General features: G+C 47.7%; 1 protein-coding gene across 3 annotated transcripts in view; it reads right to left on the bottom strand.

The window, feature by feature from the left end:
- LOC111859846 (protein diaphanous homolog 1) overlaps positions 1–17,725 on the bottom strand; it is a 75,641-nt gene that overhangs the window by 14,538 nt on the left and 43,378 nt on the right. For all 3 annotated transcript variants that reach the window (XM_072717477.1, XM_072717475.1, XM_072717476.1), the window contains 8 exons: positions 9,660–9,758; positions 8,843–8,937; positions 7,800–7,901; positions 7,423–7,662; positions 7,189–7,318; positions 6,493–6,616; positions 5,776–5,941; positions 4,553–4,685 (listed from right to left, as the gene is read on the bottom strand). In XM_072717477.1, the coding sequence (XP_072573578.1) occupies positions 4,553–4,685; positions 5,776–5,941; positions 6,493–6,616; positions 7,189–7,318; positions 7,423–7,662; positions 7,800–7,901; positions 8,843–8,937; positions 9,660–9,758 (1,089 nt within the window). The remainder of the gene's footprint in view (positions 1–4,552; positions 4,686–5,775; positions 5,942–6,492; positions 6,617–7,188; positions 7,319–7,422; positions 7,663–7,799; positions 7,902–8,842; positions 8,938–9,659; positions 9,759–17,725) is intronic.

Raw genomic sequence — 17,725 nt, 5'->3', positions numbered from 1 at the left:
ACGAGTTAATTTGGAGATTAACATCTTAAAAGCTGTAAGGAGTAAAGTTATATAAAGTTAACTGCAGCAACGAGGGAATAGACCTTGTTCGACTAGCGACCAAGCCACCTTGGAGTACTGGTACTCCCATGTGGTCAAGTTCAACACACCGCTTGTACTAAAAGGCATAGACTGCAGCTATAACACTATCATTCATGAGAAAACAAAGGCAAGAGTCAGTGCCTCCCTGCTGCATTGTCCTTTAGCTGTAACATTCAGCCTCTTGTTTGACCAACACTGACAACTAGTGGAGGGCATTAGGAAGTGTAAGGCACCAGCACGCATTATATTGCAGGAGCAGGTGTACATGCCAATAGACTTGCAGTATAAACCGATAATGCGACAACACTTCCTCGCTGTTATAACTAACTCCCCCTTGATTTACTGGTGAGCCCAAGTCATTTCTGTACTTGATAAGCCTTCTGCATGAGACTACAAGGGTCATATCTAGTCCATGTTTACATTTGGGCAGCTAATTGGGCAGACAGCACACAAGTGGCCACTTGCTTTAGGGCCATGGGACTTTCCAGTAAAGTCCCTGAGCAAAACAGGAAGCTGATCCACACTTCCTGTGTGATGTGCAACATTCCAGGCTCTCACGGCCCATTTGAGCTCAGTAGAGTCTGTAATTGGCGTGTGAGGCCCTGCAGGCCAGTGTAAACACGGTAGCAGATTTCTCCATGAGCTCAGCTATAAGACTCAGCACGGATTTCTATTTAACTAGACAAGCAAAGCGAATCTCAGGGCCTCAGTCTTTTGACCCCACATCTAAATCGCAGAGGGTGTAACTCCTGGGAATCAGGAAGTCTCCTCTATAACAGAAGTGTGGATGGGCGATAAAGTAAAACATTTATATCATGATAACCTTTTTGATATCAGTCAATATCGATAGTTATCATGACATGATTCTAGTCATAATTTCTTTACTTCGGAATCCCACTTTTTCTTAAAATTCCCTTAAGATTCACCTTAAACAGATTCAGAAAATGAAAGGCAAATTAAAAGAAGGGACTGAAATCTAATTCCAATAATGAATAAGCCATACAAACAAACTGTTGGAGGGTGGAGCGTCATAGTTTTGATTTTTTAGTTTTTAATGTATAGCATTAAACATTTTCAATTGAAATCCATTTAACTTGGAATTAGTGTTCAGTGTGGATTATAAAACTATATATATGTTTTTAAAATAATGTCAGTATAAGTTTTTGTATATTTCATCTTCAGGGCCTCTTAGTGGGCAGTCAGTGCGGAGGGCTTGCAGCTCAGGTTTTTAGGGTTATCGCCTAGCTTGTGTTTGGGATGGAATCGATGCATGGTGTGAAGCAGCCTGGGAATGCTCCAAGTGCAGGCAGCCCCCAGCATAAGAACATCGAGCTTACGGACAACTTGTACTGACAAATGGACACCATAAGGCCTATTCAGATTGACCAGCATGGTTCATAATAAAAAGATGCACTACTTTGTGACGTTCATGGAAAGGTTGCATGACTTCAGTAGTTCGTCAGCTCAATGTACAATTCAGTACTGTATGTACTTTTAATATCACTGTATGATTATGTACTATATTATTTTTCCGACTTACCTACATATTGTTCTTAAAGACAGACGTGGGGAACGGAACCCGTTTGTAACCTGGGGACTTGCTGTATATCAGAAGGCATACGGCTAACATACAGTGATGCTAACCTAAGGAGCTAGGCTAATTGACGACATAGTACAGAATGACAGTGACATAGCGCTAATTGTAGGCCTATATTGCAATGAACAACCAGACCATGATAACTGTACTGAGTACAGCACAGAACAACTGTACTTAACTGGAGATGATACATATGTAGTAATACAGATGTAGTAAGCATGTGGTATAGTGGAACCTCGACACAATGTTCAGGTCAATGCTCAGCACTGTAACAGCAGACAAAATGGACTAAACTGGAATTATGTGGTCATAACTATAGGGTATAGGGTACAGAGCGTAGACACTGAATGAGCATGGTGCTCCGGTTTACGAGGGGATAAGAAGGTGCAGAGAGACAGGCAGCAGCGCAGGCCAAATAGCTCGTCCCATAGGGATGTGTGCTGTTTCAGATGGATGGAAGGAATGCCTGAAAGTAGGTCAGGAATGAGGGGGGAGGGATTGTGGCTCTGAGGGGGGGGGGGGGGGGGCGACGCATGCTTGTAAGTATAATATACTCGCAACAGCCGGCGCAGGTTGTGCGCTCGAGATGGCTTACATGTTCGCATAGCTGTGTGGTCTTTAAATCAATTCCAGGCCGGCCTACGTCATTCGTGCCATGTCTGAGCATCGTGCTGAAGATGATTAAGTGTAGATAGATAAAAGGATGGCTGAGCCATTACCAGAGACTGAGACAATAAGGTTGGATCAGCTAAGAGGTAACATGGGGGTAAAGGAAGAGAAAAGGTTGAGTACAATAAGGCTGGAATAGATCAAAAATGAGATCCAAGAGTAACATATCACTCCAATTTAGAGTCATTCTTTTCCATGAGGACCCTGTTGTGATATAAATATGCCAGCAGCATACAGGTCTTGAGTAATGTGTTCTCTAGTGAGCAGTTAAGATGAAGATTGATCTGAGCAGCTGGTCTGTTTCTAATATTCCAGAAAGTTTTGGCAGGGCGAACGGAGAAATTCGGAGGAACACAGGACAATATGATGGCTTCCTTCTCCCACCAACAAGCAACTCCGGCCGTGTGTTTAAATGAACTTAGAGCACCCTCCACTGGTTCAAAGTGGAAATGTGTGGATGGGGGAAGTGGGGGGCAGAAATCCCGGCACTGCTTACAGGTCACACTGAAGTCATGTCATACAGGAGAGTGCCGAGTAAGGACGTGTGAAATGGCTGCATATACAAGGAGATGAAGGGCTTCCACAGACAGAAGGGGATTCATGATGGTCTCTCTAGAAAAAGCCCCCCGGTAATGCCGCACCGATGCGGAAAGTATGGCGGATATCGATAACCAATATACAGCTTGGGAATTAAAATTAAGAGACCACCTTTTAAGATGCCTTTCATTTCACTCATTTCTCAATTTTAGGGTGTGCGTTTGTGAATATCTTTTTTGCAAACTGCAGCTTGGCTCTTCCCTGCATCTCATCGATGAAGCGCTTCTTCCTTGCTTTTTGGATCTTCAGTCCTGCTTCTAGGAGCCTGATACACACTGTCCTACCAGTGCACTTCACACCTGCACTTAATGTTTCCCATTCCTTTAAAAGGTCACCTGATGTCATACTTCATGAGATTCATGAGAAATTGTCAGATAAGTTGACGGTTATCTCTGCCATTAGAAAGTCACTTCTGCCCTCTATCTGGCTGGTTTTTGGTCGTTCTGATTCACTGTGTTCTTGTGTACTGCTGTCTTAGAAATTTTGAGCCTGGAAGCAACCTGCTGTGTAGCCTTCTGTCAGCAGAGCCAGGACTAAACCAGGATTTAAAAATGCAGATTTGTTTTATTTTTTAAATGGAGCGGCCTCAATTTTTTACGCAATATTACAGATGTCAACAGCCGATACCAATCACCGGCAAACTGGAGCTCCACAAAAATGCAATGAAACTCATGCCAGTGAGGCTTCTTCTTAAAATCTCTCAAATGTGAATAGCAACCACATCACATGATGTGGGTGGTCAGGCAGTTATTTCAGATGAGAGAGAAACAATTTAATACCAAAAATCCGCTGCGCTACTGCTGGGCGGTGAAGTTTACCAAAGGTGTACAGTTCAGGTCCAGGAAGTAAAAATCCAGACCAAGATTTTGTTCCAACCAACCAGTTGACTGACTCTTTAGGCTCAGCTGGTTGGTTGAAACAAAATCTTGAACTGGATTTTTACTTTCTACCTCTATATCCACCTGTAAAGTTTACTGAGAGAAGGGTAGAGTGGTGAGATGCCAGCAGGGAAGCCTGCCAAGGGGGCTGCATGAAGCCTCCTCACAGGAAGGCAGCTCGAGGCCTCTGCTGTATGCCATGAATGAGCTGATGGAATCCCTCCTCGTCCTCCACTGCAGCACCATGCCGAGAAGCCACCCCCATTATCTTAGCAGTTGTGTCTTTAGCTCTGCTGCTTCTGACTGAAGTTTATTGGCCAGCAATATTGGCCATGATAGAACCACTGAATGGATGTCGATATCTTGACTTTTAATGAGCACTGGCCGATATTGTGCATCTACACCTGTGGCACGGGAGAGGAATGTCTGCTGTATGCGCTGAAGCCTTGCGCCTTGCGGTGTAATACATCTTAGGTATCCCTGATCCTGACTGAACAATTGAATTATGTGAATTTTATGGGAACACTTTCCACTCAGGAAAGTGTCCAAATAGGGGGGTTTATGTAAGAATGTGTGTGGAATAGTAAAGAATCCACAACATAGTACCACTTATAAATTTGTAAACTCCCCACACCTAAATTTAGTGTTTCAGTGGTTCAGTGGCAATGCATCCCAGCCACCAAGTTAAGGCGTCCTGCATGACAGGATCGATGGATGACCCTTCACTCACCTGCATTGATGTCCAGGAGCTGACTCTTCTTCTGCTTCTCCTCCTTCTCCTTCTCAGCCTTCTCCTTGGCCAGCTTAGCTCTCCGCATCTTCTCCTCAGCCTCCTTCCTCTTTTGATTCTCCTTGACTGCTTGCTGGGTGTGTGAAGGGGAGACGCACCATGAGACAGACAGACTCGTTCACTCCACACCCACCCGCCCCCAGGAGGTACTTCCCAAATCACAGCAAGATGGGTGGCTTTCTGAATGAATGATTTGAACCCTTCCTCTGCTGAGCGATCGCATGGTGTAAAACGAGCTCTGCAATATGTTCCCGGAATACTAGCTGCTCCTCGACACTGGCAAGTGTGAGATGTGGCTAACAGCTGTTCATGTTTGATGGTAAGCGAAACCCCTAATGTCTTCAGAGTGCCACATAGGTACGGGTAAGCTAACTTCTCTGGATCAGCAGGGCTGACATGGGTAGGGGGCCCTCTACGGAGGGCCATGTGAACTATTTTGTTTGGTGCTGAAAGAGAAACAAGAGGGAATTAAAAATGAATATCTGCTGATTAAAACACGGGGAGCCCACGGTAAAACGTCCCAATCAGGGTGGGGGTGCATTTGGTAAAATTCACCCAGCAAGGGGAGAGGGGTATTGCACCGTTGGATCGATCGAACTTAAGAAGTTTAACTGATCCCTCTTTTGCCGTGGCCCTGGGAGAGCATATACCTTCCTCCACCCCTGAGGCTAAGGCATTTAATTGTGTTCTCTCCACATCTGGTAATGATTTGTCTACCACTCTAGCGGGACGGTATCAAAGACGCGAGATGTAATGTGAGTCTTGCATCTCTGCGCCGTATTCTTCTCGTTAGGCTGCTCTGTGCAGCTTGGCAGTGAAACAACCGGTAGCCTACAACTAGGCTTCTGTGTGAAAAGAAAGCTGGATAGAGTAGAGTCCCAAGGTTGGAATAGTCCATTATAGCTGGGATGGGGGGGGGGGGGGGGGGGACTACATCTATTCTGAAAACACCCGCTAAAAATGCAAAATACCAGACTTGTTGCTATAAATTTAAATGGTCATTTATCTTATATCCATAAAAATATTATTTGGTAATTCTGTCTTCATGGGGCCCCTAGTTTTCTGGGGCCCCAGGTGACTGCCTACCCCTGCACAGAGGCCAAAGACCCACAGCACTGCTGAATAGATTTTCAACATGACATGGGAGAAAACAGCTGGCTCACCTGGAACATGTTACAGAAGTTGTTGAGGTCGCCAAAGAACTCCTCTATTGACATCTTCTTGGGGTCGAAGACAAAGAACACGCCCAGGTCCTCATACTGCTTGATCATGTTTTGATGCATGAGATCAAGCTTTTCGTATTGCTCCCGCGCATTGCCAACAAAGCTGTGCTGAAAGGGTTAAGGAGTCTGAGAAAAATGTTGACGTAGCTCATCCTCACCTCAGTGGCATAATGGAGAGCAGACCTCTAAACACCAACAGGAAAGGGCTCAAACTGCCCCGCAAGCTGTGACCCCTGACCCTCCCACCCACGTCAAACACAACAGCACTGTCCTGTGGGAGCAGAGTAGGTGTGCGGTATTTCAACTCTGCAGGCCACTGGACTGTGGGGTCATTCTGTGCAGAACAGTGGGACTTTGTGCGCAAGGTCAACAGTGACTACAAGTAGGGCCAGTTATAAATATGGCTCTTTGCCTCCCTACTGGAAAAGACAAAGAAAAACATGTTGGGGATAAAAAAAATTACAACAAGAATAAGCCTCCTCAAAAATGCAAGAGTGCTGCTCATTGTCACCAGACTACAGTTTAACATCATGTGCTACTTGGTTACATGTGCGCTCTAAATACACGAAAACCAAAACCACACAGAGGCCACTTCAGACCTCTGGTCTGGAGAGGTACACTGAGTGTAGTTCAGGGACCCGGCTCAGAAAGGATATGGTCATCTTCTCCACAAACAGATCCTTGTCGCACTGAGGGGGTGGGAAGGTCTCAATGTCCTTCTCTAGGTCCTTGATCTGCTTGCCCATCTGCTCGATGTTCTTCTGCAGAGTCTCTGCCGACACTGGGGCGAGACGCGACAGTCATGGCACAGCGTGGAAAAGTGACCATGGAAGACAACGAGAACACGAGGAAGCACATGAGGTCCAGCTGCGACATGATCAAGATGTGTCACAACCAAATGGAGCAAGAGATAGTCTGGGGGTAGGTAGATGTCCTTGTGAAATAAAAGTAAGCTTGATCATTGGGTAGGGACAGATGAGCAAAAGTAAGCTTGATCATTGGGTAGGGACAGATGAGCAAAAGTAAGCTTGATCATTGGGTAGGGACAGATGAGCAAAAGTAAGCTTGATCATTGGGTAGGGACAGATGAGCAAAAGTAAGCTTGATCATTGGGTAGGGACAGATGAGCAAAAGTAAGCTTGATCATTGGGTAGGGACAGATGAGCAAAAGTAAGCTTGATCATTGGGTAGGGACAGATGAGCAAAAGTAAGCTTGATCATTGGGTAGGGACAGATGAGCATTGGCTGTAGGTATGGAGATGGAAGTGTGATTGGCATGTAGGGAGACAGGGACATTGATACCGAATACCAAGAGGAGAGTGGTCAGTGGGAGTGTGGCAGGGGTGTGTTCACCTTTGCTGGCCTTCTCCACATGAATGAGCTCCTCTGTAAAGTGCATGATGTCAGCATACTGCTCCTGACACATGTCGGCTATGAAGTGCAACAGGGTCATCTTCTGATCCGCGGATTTGGTGTCCCGCAACTGCGCACATGGAACAGGCATCCCGGTTCAACGGGAAAGAATAATACGTCAATTGACTGAGTCGGCGCCGCGACGCCAGCGAGTGCCCTCAAGCCGGGACGCACCTTGCAGAGGTAGCTGATGCTGAAGCCGAAGGACCCCGCATTGCGTGAGCCGGCGTTCATGTAATTTCCCACCAGCAGGATGATCTGCAGCAGCTGGGTGAAGTTGCTGCTCTTCCTCAGCTCCTCGCACGCCGCCGTGACCGAGACCACGTCCGGCTTGATGTTGTTCATCTGTTCCTCAAACTGGAGCCTGAACAGGATGGCGGTGAGTCGCGGCTTCAGCCGCTTCACGGCGCTCATCTGGGAGGAGGCCAGGGGTCAGAGGTCAAGGTCACGGCTGAAGTGGAACGATCCGGTCGGCCATGCCGACTGCATGATACAAATTCAGGGATAAACCCGCATATCGCATGCGTCCCCTTGCACACGTGTGAACCCACCACGACTCCAAACTGCTCGGACTCTGCCAGGTCCTCATAGTCATCCTTCATCTCCGCCAGCACGTTCAGCTGCTCCTGCTCTGGAAGTTGCTTCAGCAGGTTCTGTAGTCCCGAGGTAGAGAACAACGCTACGTTAGCCTGAGGCAGTGGGCTCAACACAACCCACCCTGATCAATCTGTTCACCAAATGACAGGAGTGGAACTTTTTGGAGAACAGTCCCCTTTACAGAGCTTTGTGCTTAATATGAAGAGAGAAGGTATCAGAATTTAGACACTTCAATAGCTGGCATTTTATAAGAATAGAACACATTTAATACAGCCAACACGGAAAAGGGATTAATAGTGGACTATAGTACTTTCTGCTTAACCCCAAAAACTGCTTCAGAGGCACCCAGTAAAAAGGGTGACCTTGTGCTCTGACCCCCAAGCTTTGCTCTCTCACCACTACGTAAGTGTCTCTCATAAGAAAGCAAGACAGGATATGCAAATACAAGAGAATTCCTGTGTAGCTGTAATAGTGCTGGTACAATAGCGAATAAAGTAACTTCATCAGCGATTAACTTCATTAACTCCTGGCATTCATGGAGGGGCAGGCCGGGATACTACAAATCCCCGTCTCTGCCTAAACATGTTGCTGAGGTCAGAGCTACAGATGCCTGTGCAGAAACTGGCAGTGACGGTGATCTAAGGGGCTTATGGGTGGTTTTAGTCTGGTTGTGTCCTGGATTACAGGCTGAGCCCATTCTGGGTAGGTTAAATGTTTCTGCAGCAGACTGGAAAAAACAGACATTGGACACTGAGTGATATTAAGAAAGGCAGCGTGATAGGAAGAAACGCCAATGACGAATGGAGCATCAAGCCCTCACTGAAGCTACACTGCTGACCTTATAATGCGATGCAGAAATCGCTGCTGAAATCATTCCAGACGACACTAATTATGGACATCGTTATCTGACGGAGGCTGGAGAACAGGCTTCAGCCGCTTGTACTGGCGTTTCTGACGTAAACAAGGCCTGAAAGGCTGAATTAAGCAGGCCGCCTACCTGAACCATAGACTCCGTGAGCACCTTCTCGTTCACTTCCAGGATGACGTTCTTTATCTCCTCGTAGGGCAGACGGAAAGAGCCCAGGAAGATGGCTGCAGAACAGAGCAGCACAGCACTATCAGGCCAAGGCAGCCACAGGAAGCACTCAGGGGCAGTACGGCGAGGCTTCCTGAATGCACCCACATGCTCACAACTCCCCATTTCCTCCCAAGTAGCTCTAAGATCGCAATACGCTGCTGCAGCAAAATTAAGAAAATGATGAACATCCCCTGCCTTGGTTTTCAACTTGCAGATCCACAACTAATGGAATCGTCCATTTTGGCATGTAAAACACAATAAATTAAACTGCAGGACTAAATACATAAGGAAGTTGTGGGGCGGTGTGAGGCTCTGTGGTTTAGGATACTGTGTCTGGGATGGGAAGGTTGCCGGTTCAAATCCCATTGTCGGCTGAGTGATCATTTCAGCTTTGGGATCTTGAGCAAGGCCCTTAACCACGAAAAATGCCGATCCAGCTCTGACCCCAAGCTTTACTCTAACCCATGTCAGAGAAAAGTAAGATGGGATATGTAACAACTACAGAACTAATTTCCATGTGCCTTTACTCATACTTATATAAATAGAAAAAATAGTTGTGTTTTTGTTCCACGTGCAGGTGATGTGTAATGTAATGCTTTTATTCATAAGTTCATTACTTTTTACATGAGAGGAGAGTGTCACACAACACAAAGGGAGCAGTTCTGCTGAATCTGCTTATTAATTAGCTGCTGATAGCTCTGCTGCCGCTTCCACAGGCCCGATATCGCAGACTCACAGAGGTTCTGGGACGCCTTGGTGTCGAGAACCTTCAGCTCTTTGACCTTCTTCTTCTGCCCCGCCTTCTTGTCGTCCGTCCCATCTGCGTCTTTCTTGGCTGTAAAGAGATGGAACATGCAGAAGCTGCTTCTCGATTCAAGTCACTTCTAGCCCAGAAACTTCATTAGAAAGCTAAACATTTAAAAGGCAGTTACGTAACCGTCTGAGGCACCGGAGCCACAACAGGCCGGCTTTGACTGAAGGTTTAAACAAATGCCCACACATACAGCTAACAAATCACTCTCACGGTGAGACTCCAGCGGCACCAGAGCAGGGAGTAAAACGACACGCATTCCAGCAGAAAGTATGGAGTGTTAAACAGATGAAAGGAGCCACATAACATCTGCAGGACGTCATAAAAGCTGATTCTGTAACATGACCTCCAACGTTCCCTCAGCCATTTCCTGCCGCTTGGTTCACAAATTCATCCCCCCAACCATATCCCCACCCCCCCCCCCCAATGGGAAAAACGGGACTAAATGGCCATTGTTCCGGCACTAAGGGCCCCATAACCCAGCAGTCCTAATACACTGGGGAAATGGAGACCGACCAGCCAACAGTGAGTAAATGTCACATGTTCGCCGTACGACTGTACCTCGCTTCTGCTCTACTGCCACTGAGAGAGAAAGTTTTCATGGAGAATGATCTCCACAAGCAGACACATCGTCCGTCCCCCCCCAACACAGCAGACTGCAAACACTTCTCCCACATCCACATTGTGCAGGACCCAAATGACTAAACCTTGTTTAAGCCCATTCACGTCCCTCAGTGCATACACATCTGTCACAAACGCCCCATGCTCAGAGGTCACTCTCCCCCCCCGCCCCAGAGAGAGCGTCAGGTGAGCAACTGGCTCCCCAGGAGTGATGGACCACAACAGACATATCACACTACAATATGCTGATTAACAGAATATGCATGCTGTGCGTTTAATTTAAAAAAAGCCCCAGAATAAGAACATATAAAAACTACAAAACTGAGCAGCAGTCCACTAAAGATGACCTGATACTTAACCAGAAGGCGGTCAGCTCAAATCCCAGAAGGGGCTGCAGTATCCTTAAATGAAACCTGAACTGCTCCGGTTAAACAACTAGCAGGATAAACAGGTACATTTAAACAGCTTTGGATAAAAGCCCTCAGCCAAGAATCAAGACAAACACAATAACAGTACAGTAATGACGATTCTTGCAGTACCCCGTGTGACAGATCGCAATGTACCACACGCAGCCCTGCGGGTGGTGGGACGTGCTGGAAGCGGGTGAGACTCACAGCATGGTGTGGCATGGGATCGAACCTGAGCGAGTTTGCGATCAGGTTACACACAGGGTGCCTTTTATGAGCTTTTCAATTCAAATAGAACAGATATTAATGACCTGGAACTTAAATGCCTGCTTTCCTGTCTATTGAACAAGTAATTGCCGTGGAAAGAGAACAGCTCTGTTTCACATTCAGAAAGACACCATCCTTTTTCAATTCTACATAAACTCCCATGGGACTAGCAGCCCTGTGCACTCAGAACACCGGCACTCCACACTGCAGTCTAACAGCCTGCCTAATAGCACTGGAGTATGAACATCATCTCTCTTGCTCATTCATAAAAACTCCACCAATAGGTCTGCCCGTCTATGCGGGCGTCAGAGCTTACTCTGCTCCCAGTATGATGTGCTCTGATTGGAGGATGCCTAAGTTAATAAAGACGTAATCATATCATCCCTGCTTCATAAAATGGTCTACCAGGGAACACAAAATGGCTGCTGGCAGAGCACGCATCTCCCATTCATGGCTCAATGGCGCACCCCTACTGACCCCTAAAGGGATTGCAGGATGTATGATATATATATATGTCTTTTTGGCCAAAGCAAACACAGGCCGATCAGCGAAAATACATTAATATAATAGGCTCAGGGGATGAGGGAAAAGCAGCCACACCATGTCCCAGCAAGTGGTTTAGGGTTGCAGGCTAAGCCGCAGCCAACCCTCCCCCCCCCCACCAGGCGTCTCAAGGCCACATTGTTGTGTCGACCGTGATTCCTGCCTAGAGCACCAGCTGCTCTCCATTCTGACCAGAGCAGGCGGTAAGTGACCCCCCCCCCCTTCCCCACACCACTCTGCCTCCTACCACAGCATGCAGACTGAAGTCTAAGCGCCGCCACAAGCTGGAGAAGACAGTCCCTTGTGACAGCAGCTCTGTACCCCCGCAGTCTACGAAACAGCCCCCCCCCCATTCTGGTTTGCATTAGGATGGCTCATCGTGTGGAGGGGGGTTAGAACTATTTCTGTCATTTCAGTTTACACGGCAGAGATTTTTTGGCCATAAATAAGCCAAACATGAAGCAAGAGTGCCCCCAAATGGCCACCTCTGAACTGCAGGCAAAATTAATTCCACTTACTGGAATTCACAAAAAAAAAAAAAAAAAAAAAGAACACACATACATTTTGTTCCATGTCGTGCCAGACCTCAAATTCCAGCACATTTCTGCTATGAGCTATTTCAACATAAAGCTGAGCTGGCTTTGTTAACGCCCTGCACACAGAAGACGGGCACATTAACCTTCTTTTGTTACTTACTTGGACCGTAGGGAACTTTCTCAAAGTCATAGATCTATTGTACCATCTAGATCAGCTGGATTAATAAGTATCAGGGAAACATGACTCACTATTCAGACGCGAAACAAAACATCAGGCAAAGCTGTGGGCAAAATCAAAGAACAGATGAAACAGCCCTTTAAACTTTAAATGTCCCATTATGGATATGTGTGCCATGTTCCTTCGTGGGGGGAGGGGAGTAGGGGCCAAGTGTTTGTGTTGGAGAGGAAGACGGCCAGCTGGCCAATGTGGAGCCGGTTGCTAAGGGCAACACTATAAAAGGGGGGCTGAATGGCTGAAAGGGCCCCTTTCATCCTGTTTGTCTGAAGAAAGCCAGGAAGGGCATGTGAGCCAGGACAATATGACGCAGCAGCAGATGGCTGGGTGTGGACAGAAAGGGGGGCATGGGGGAAGGAAATGGGAGGGCCAGACTGAAGGGGCAGGCTCGGGGGCGGGGTTTCAGCCTTGCTCACTTGCGCACATCTGGTGTCCGTTTGCCGCAACTGCAAGGCTAAATATTATAACCCAGGAGAATCCGTTTGAGCCTAATAAAATAATGCAAATAATAATAAATATAAACCCATTACCCACCACAAAAAAGGAAAAAATGACTACAACCAGTAACCATTTATAATAGCATGAAATACTACAGACTGAACATGTAAATGCAATCAAAGTACCCCATCAAAAAGCTCAAGAGCAAAATGGCCTTCTCTCGCACCTCTCCGTTATGTTTTCCTCCATTTTTCACAGTTTCTCTGGATTCTGAGACCATGAGAAGCTTCGCAAAGCCTCCACCAATACATGCTATTATAAATGGTTACTGGTTTTCGTTATAGCCTCCCTGCTCTGGATGGGCGTCTCGCATTTGATACATTTAACGCCTGTGGAATCCTGAGAAACATTTACAGCGCTTACTGCTGGGGAATTCCGTGTCGACACACTCAGCCAATAATGAGTGCTTGTTTAATCTTTTCTGCCATTCTTGATATTCCTTACTTTCTGACTAGCTTCGTATTCCAACCACAACCGCTAATGTGCAGCTAAGGGTCTTTAGCAACCAAACTTAAACTGTCTATGGGCAGCAGATTTCACTTTAGCAGAGCTGGAAGCCTCTTAACTTATTTATCCATTTAACACACCAAGCATAGCTAAGGTCATCATACGGGGAAGTGATGGAGCAGACCATAATGACCAAAGAACGTGCATAATTAACTTATAAGGAGCTGCAGCCAGGAGCAGGGAGAAAGACCACACACAGCACAGAGAGAAACAGAAGGCAATAAGGCGACAGCGGCTTTATCTGAGAAAATAAAACATCGACTATTGAGCCAGAGATTAAAGATACACGAGTAAACACTGCCATCTATTGGCAAAAGCGAAAACTGCAGCTACGCTATTCCCGTTTTTCGATTAACAACTTTATTTACTAATATATCATAAACTGTAGACCCACAAAAATTCCACATGTCCAAAAAAATAAAACAAACTACTCAAGCATAATCCTTGCAGGTGGAGTGGACATATTCCTGCATAGTACATGTTGTGTTGAGTTGTTGTTCTGGAACAGTGTGTTACAGATTACAGGGTCTTATGTTATTCTAAAGATAATACAGTGTTTGTGGCTATTTGGAGATCACACACTATAAAAATGCGTAACAGTCCCATTGACCCTTCCTTATGCACAAACCTCAAACGACGCCTTTAGCCTATAATGAGCCAGAAAAAATATCAGAGGTGTCCGACTTTTTCATATGAAAGATCTGGCTGCTGTATTTAGGTGGCCTTTTCTTGTTTATTTACGCCAGCAATTATAACAGCTTAATTATAGTGCTGAAAGAGCAGAGTAAGCGAAATGGGGAAGTGAGAGTGAGAGAGAAGGGAGACACGTTACTGCACGCTGACATACAGGCCCAGGGCACCTAACAAGCACTTTACGGCTCACCCTTCTGTAATGATCACGTGGCACAGCACCCTACAAACCAGCAGCACGTTACTGGACTGTGAACGTAGGCTTCGCTGCTCTGAAGTCTTCTCACAGCTGCCCTCAGCTTTAATTCCTGGAAGGAGCTTATCGGTGATCCGACCGGAGAGATGTCAAGTCTGACAGCACACGCAGCGTGTGGCCTGAGCCCCATGTCGTGACAGGGCCCAGGCGTGCAGGCCTGCTGGGTTAAAATGGGACTTCATTTGCACACGTGCGCACACACACACACTCTAGCTCAAGTGCTCCCTCCAGTGTCCCAAAAGGGCACTGACAGTCACGTGTCAAAAACCTAAGGCTGTGATCGCCAAACCTGTCGATCACAATCTTTCAGACATTCCTAGTCGACCACTGTCACCTTCACGCTGCTGCACCATTTAGCATGCTTCTCTCTGCACCGTCAGGTCACTAGCTACTGTTACTAGCAAAGACGTCACATTAGTAGTGATGCTCTCACTCCAACCAACCAGTCTTAGCTACGGCACAGACACAGCCATAGCACTTGGAGCTCAAGTGCTAATGCGGTCACTCCATATCCCCCAAGAAGCCCTCAGGCCTTCCATTCCAGAAAAGGAGCACATTTCGGTGTCACCGGCCATCTCATTTGCGGTAAATGCTGCCACCTCTGCCCTCCGGCAGGGCACTGCCACCTAAACAAACAAGCGGGAAGAGCTGAGCTGACCAGCAAGCAGGGTGTCAGCAGAGGTGGACATTTCAGGTCCAGCATCACTGCAGTTCAGCAAAGAGAAACTGCAGAGAAGGCGGCTTTAATTGTTCTGCAGAACACCCAGCACACCACAGGTTTTCACCACTTTTCCATTTATTTCATAATCTGCAGATTTTTTACTCTCGTTAAGCACTGGAAACTTGAGTGAACAAGGTGGAAATTTCATTATCTTTCTGGATCTGAAATGTCCGCCTCTGGGTGTGAGCGACGGAACAACAGCACTGTTACTATAAGACACTCCTAGCGGGCCCATAGAGTAGCCTAACCCTAACCCTAAACTGCTGAAGGAGGAAGAGGATGAGGAAGGACCTATTAGCACCTTGTTCTGGTCCTTCATTTGTACTGTACCAAAAAGACCTTCGCCCTGTAGCGAGAGCCGAAGATTGCAGAGCACACAATCGCAATCGCTCACAGAGACGTACAGCAACCCTAACACACAGATACAAGCAGACAGACGGAGGCAGGCTCTCGGAGTCCGAGAGGAGCTGTTGGAAGGGAAGTCAAGGTCCTCAGAGACAGACTTCGCGCGCCAGCCGAGGGGGTCAGCCTTGTCTGCTGGAGGAGAGGAGGGTGGGGGTGCATACAGATGCTGTCAGGATCGTTCCAGCCTCACGTACAGCTGTCCTGACTGCCCTCTCCTGCTTCAGTAATGACCACAAAAGAAGTGTGTGTGTGTGTGTGTGTGTGTGTGTGTGTGTGTGTGTGTGTGTGTGTGTGTGTGTGTGTGTGTGTGTGTGTGTGTGTGTGTGTGTGTGTGTGTGTGTGTGTGTGTGTGTGTGTGTGTGTGTGTGTGTGTGCGCGCACATGCACTCACTCACTCACCAGAGCACACTGGACATTTTAAGGGCCTCTGATCATCACTCAGCTGCATCCCCGGGCGCTGTTAAACACACGCAACTACTTCTGATGTCCATTTAGAAAGGAGAGAGGTTTTGGCTCGGAACAATATGACAGTTATTATTTATGAAATTACTCCTGGCATGAGCTGCATCCAGAATGCGACTGCAGCGTGGGCGTGGCGGCCCCGAGCACGCCACGCAGACAGACGCATGCGGGTGGATGCTGCAGCTGCGGGTGAGGCGGCTGCCTGATTAGCGGGTGCATGGCGGCTCAGGACGGGGACCAAAGGAGCCCATCAATGTCCGAGAAGAGAGATGAAGCGGGAGGACGAAGGGCCAGCGACAGGGGGCCTGGCCAGAGTGCCTCGCTACAGACAGAGCCGCTCGTCTCTGCGGACTGCTAGGCGGAGCAGAAGCCGACACCCGACCCGATCCAGCACATCCAACCCACATAGACTCCCCATTACCCTGGGCCACATGTCCCTGCTCCCAGCTGGCGGTCCTCTCCACACCCCTCCGCCACCAGGGGCCTGGTGAAGAGTGGGGAGTGAAAAGAACCTCACCCCCCCCCAGGGCTTCCAAGACTGGTGAGACTCCAGGCCGCCAAGCACACCTGCAACCTTGTGACCTCTATCCTATTAGATACAGGAAACAATCACATAATCTCAGAGCTCCGCCTAGTTTTCCAGGAACTCTGCGTCGACTACACCACTGTCTGCCTTCTCGACCACATTTCCTTTCCTAGTGCATTGTGGGACAGCTGAGCCACGCCCCAAGGCTTGGCTGCTTTAATTAAAGATTGCATGCTAACGGGCTACCCTCTAATGAGGCGAAGTGTCACCGAAGCGGCAGGCCCCGCCCTCCCCACGGTCCACCACCGCACGGGGGACTTTAAAACAGTGCATTGCTATTTCCAGCAGTCTCTTTCCAAATGCCATTGTCAGAGTGGGTTTGTGAAGGTGACTTTGCGCAAGCCCAGGGAGAGAGAGCCTGGCGGTAATTGAGTGGATACACAAATGGGTTTCTCTCTCCTCACCCAATCTTTTTTTTTTATCCCCTCAAGCATCACTCCAGCCATGATTACATTTCTGACACAGGCTGAGGATGATGGACCAGAAAATGCAGACGGCAGGAAATGGTGGGGAGTGCAAAAAAGGTAACACACACACACACACAGACACAGACACACACTCGCATACGGAAGGGTGCGTGTCATTTACTAAATCAGCGGAATGGAGAGGAGATGTATAATGTCAGTGTTTGTCACAGAGGCCCATGCGAATTTCATTTCTGTGCACGGAGTGACATTTGCGCAGAGGCGGTGCACGGCTGCAGCACAAGGCTCCCTGCAGCCCTGCCTGATGAGCTGAGCGGAGCTGAGCGGAGGTGAGCGGAGCCGAGTGCTTCACAGACAGCCACACAACACCTGGCTGTGTGCGGAGCCTCTTCAAGAAGCCGTTCGCAGTCAGGGGAGACGTGACCTGCCTTCGCAACAGACCTACGGAGCCAAGCAGAATATCCTAGTCATCCGGAGACTACGGCCTGAACCGGCAGAACCAAGCGGAGTAACACGCTACCTCACAAGAACCTCAGCTCTAACCTACAGAACCAAGCAGAGAAACACGCTACCTCACAAGAACCTCAGCTCTAACCTACAGAACTAAGCAGAGTACCACCCTACCTCATAAGCCCCCAAAAGACAGATCCCAAGAAAGCATACTCTGCCTCATGTACACATGAGCCAAACTCATATATTTATATTCTGAGAAACTAGCGAAGCTTCAGTATACAACCTTACACAGCTCCCCCTTGTGGTCAAACAGTAGAGACAACCAATGGGATTGATGGAGGCCTAGTATCATTAATAAGCAGCTACCTCAGCCCTGTGG

The sequence above is a fragment of the Paramormyrops kingsleyae genome, chromosome 10, assembly GCF_048594095.1.
Source record: "Paramormyrops kingsleyae isolate MSU_618 chromosome 10, PKINGS_0.4, whole genome shotgun sequence".
Classification (NCBI taxonomy): domain Eukaryota; kingdom Metazoa; phylum Chordata; class Actinopteri; order Osteoglossiformes; family Mormyridae; genus Paramormyrops; species Paramormyrops kingsleyae.
Note: the sequence above shows the minus strand (reverse complement) of the source record. Positions and strands in the feature narration are given on the sequence as shown.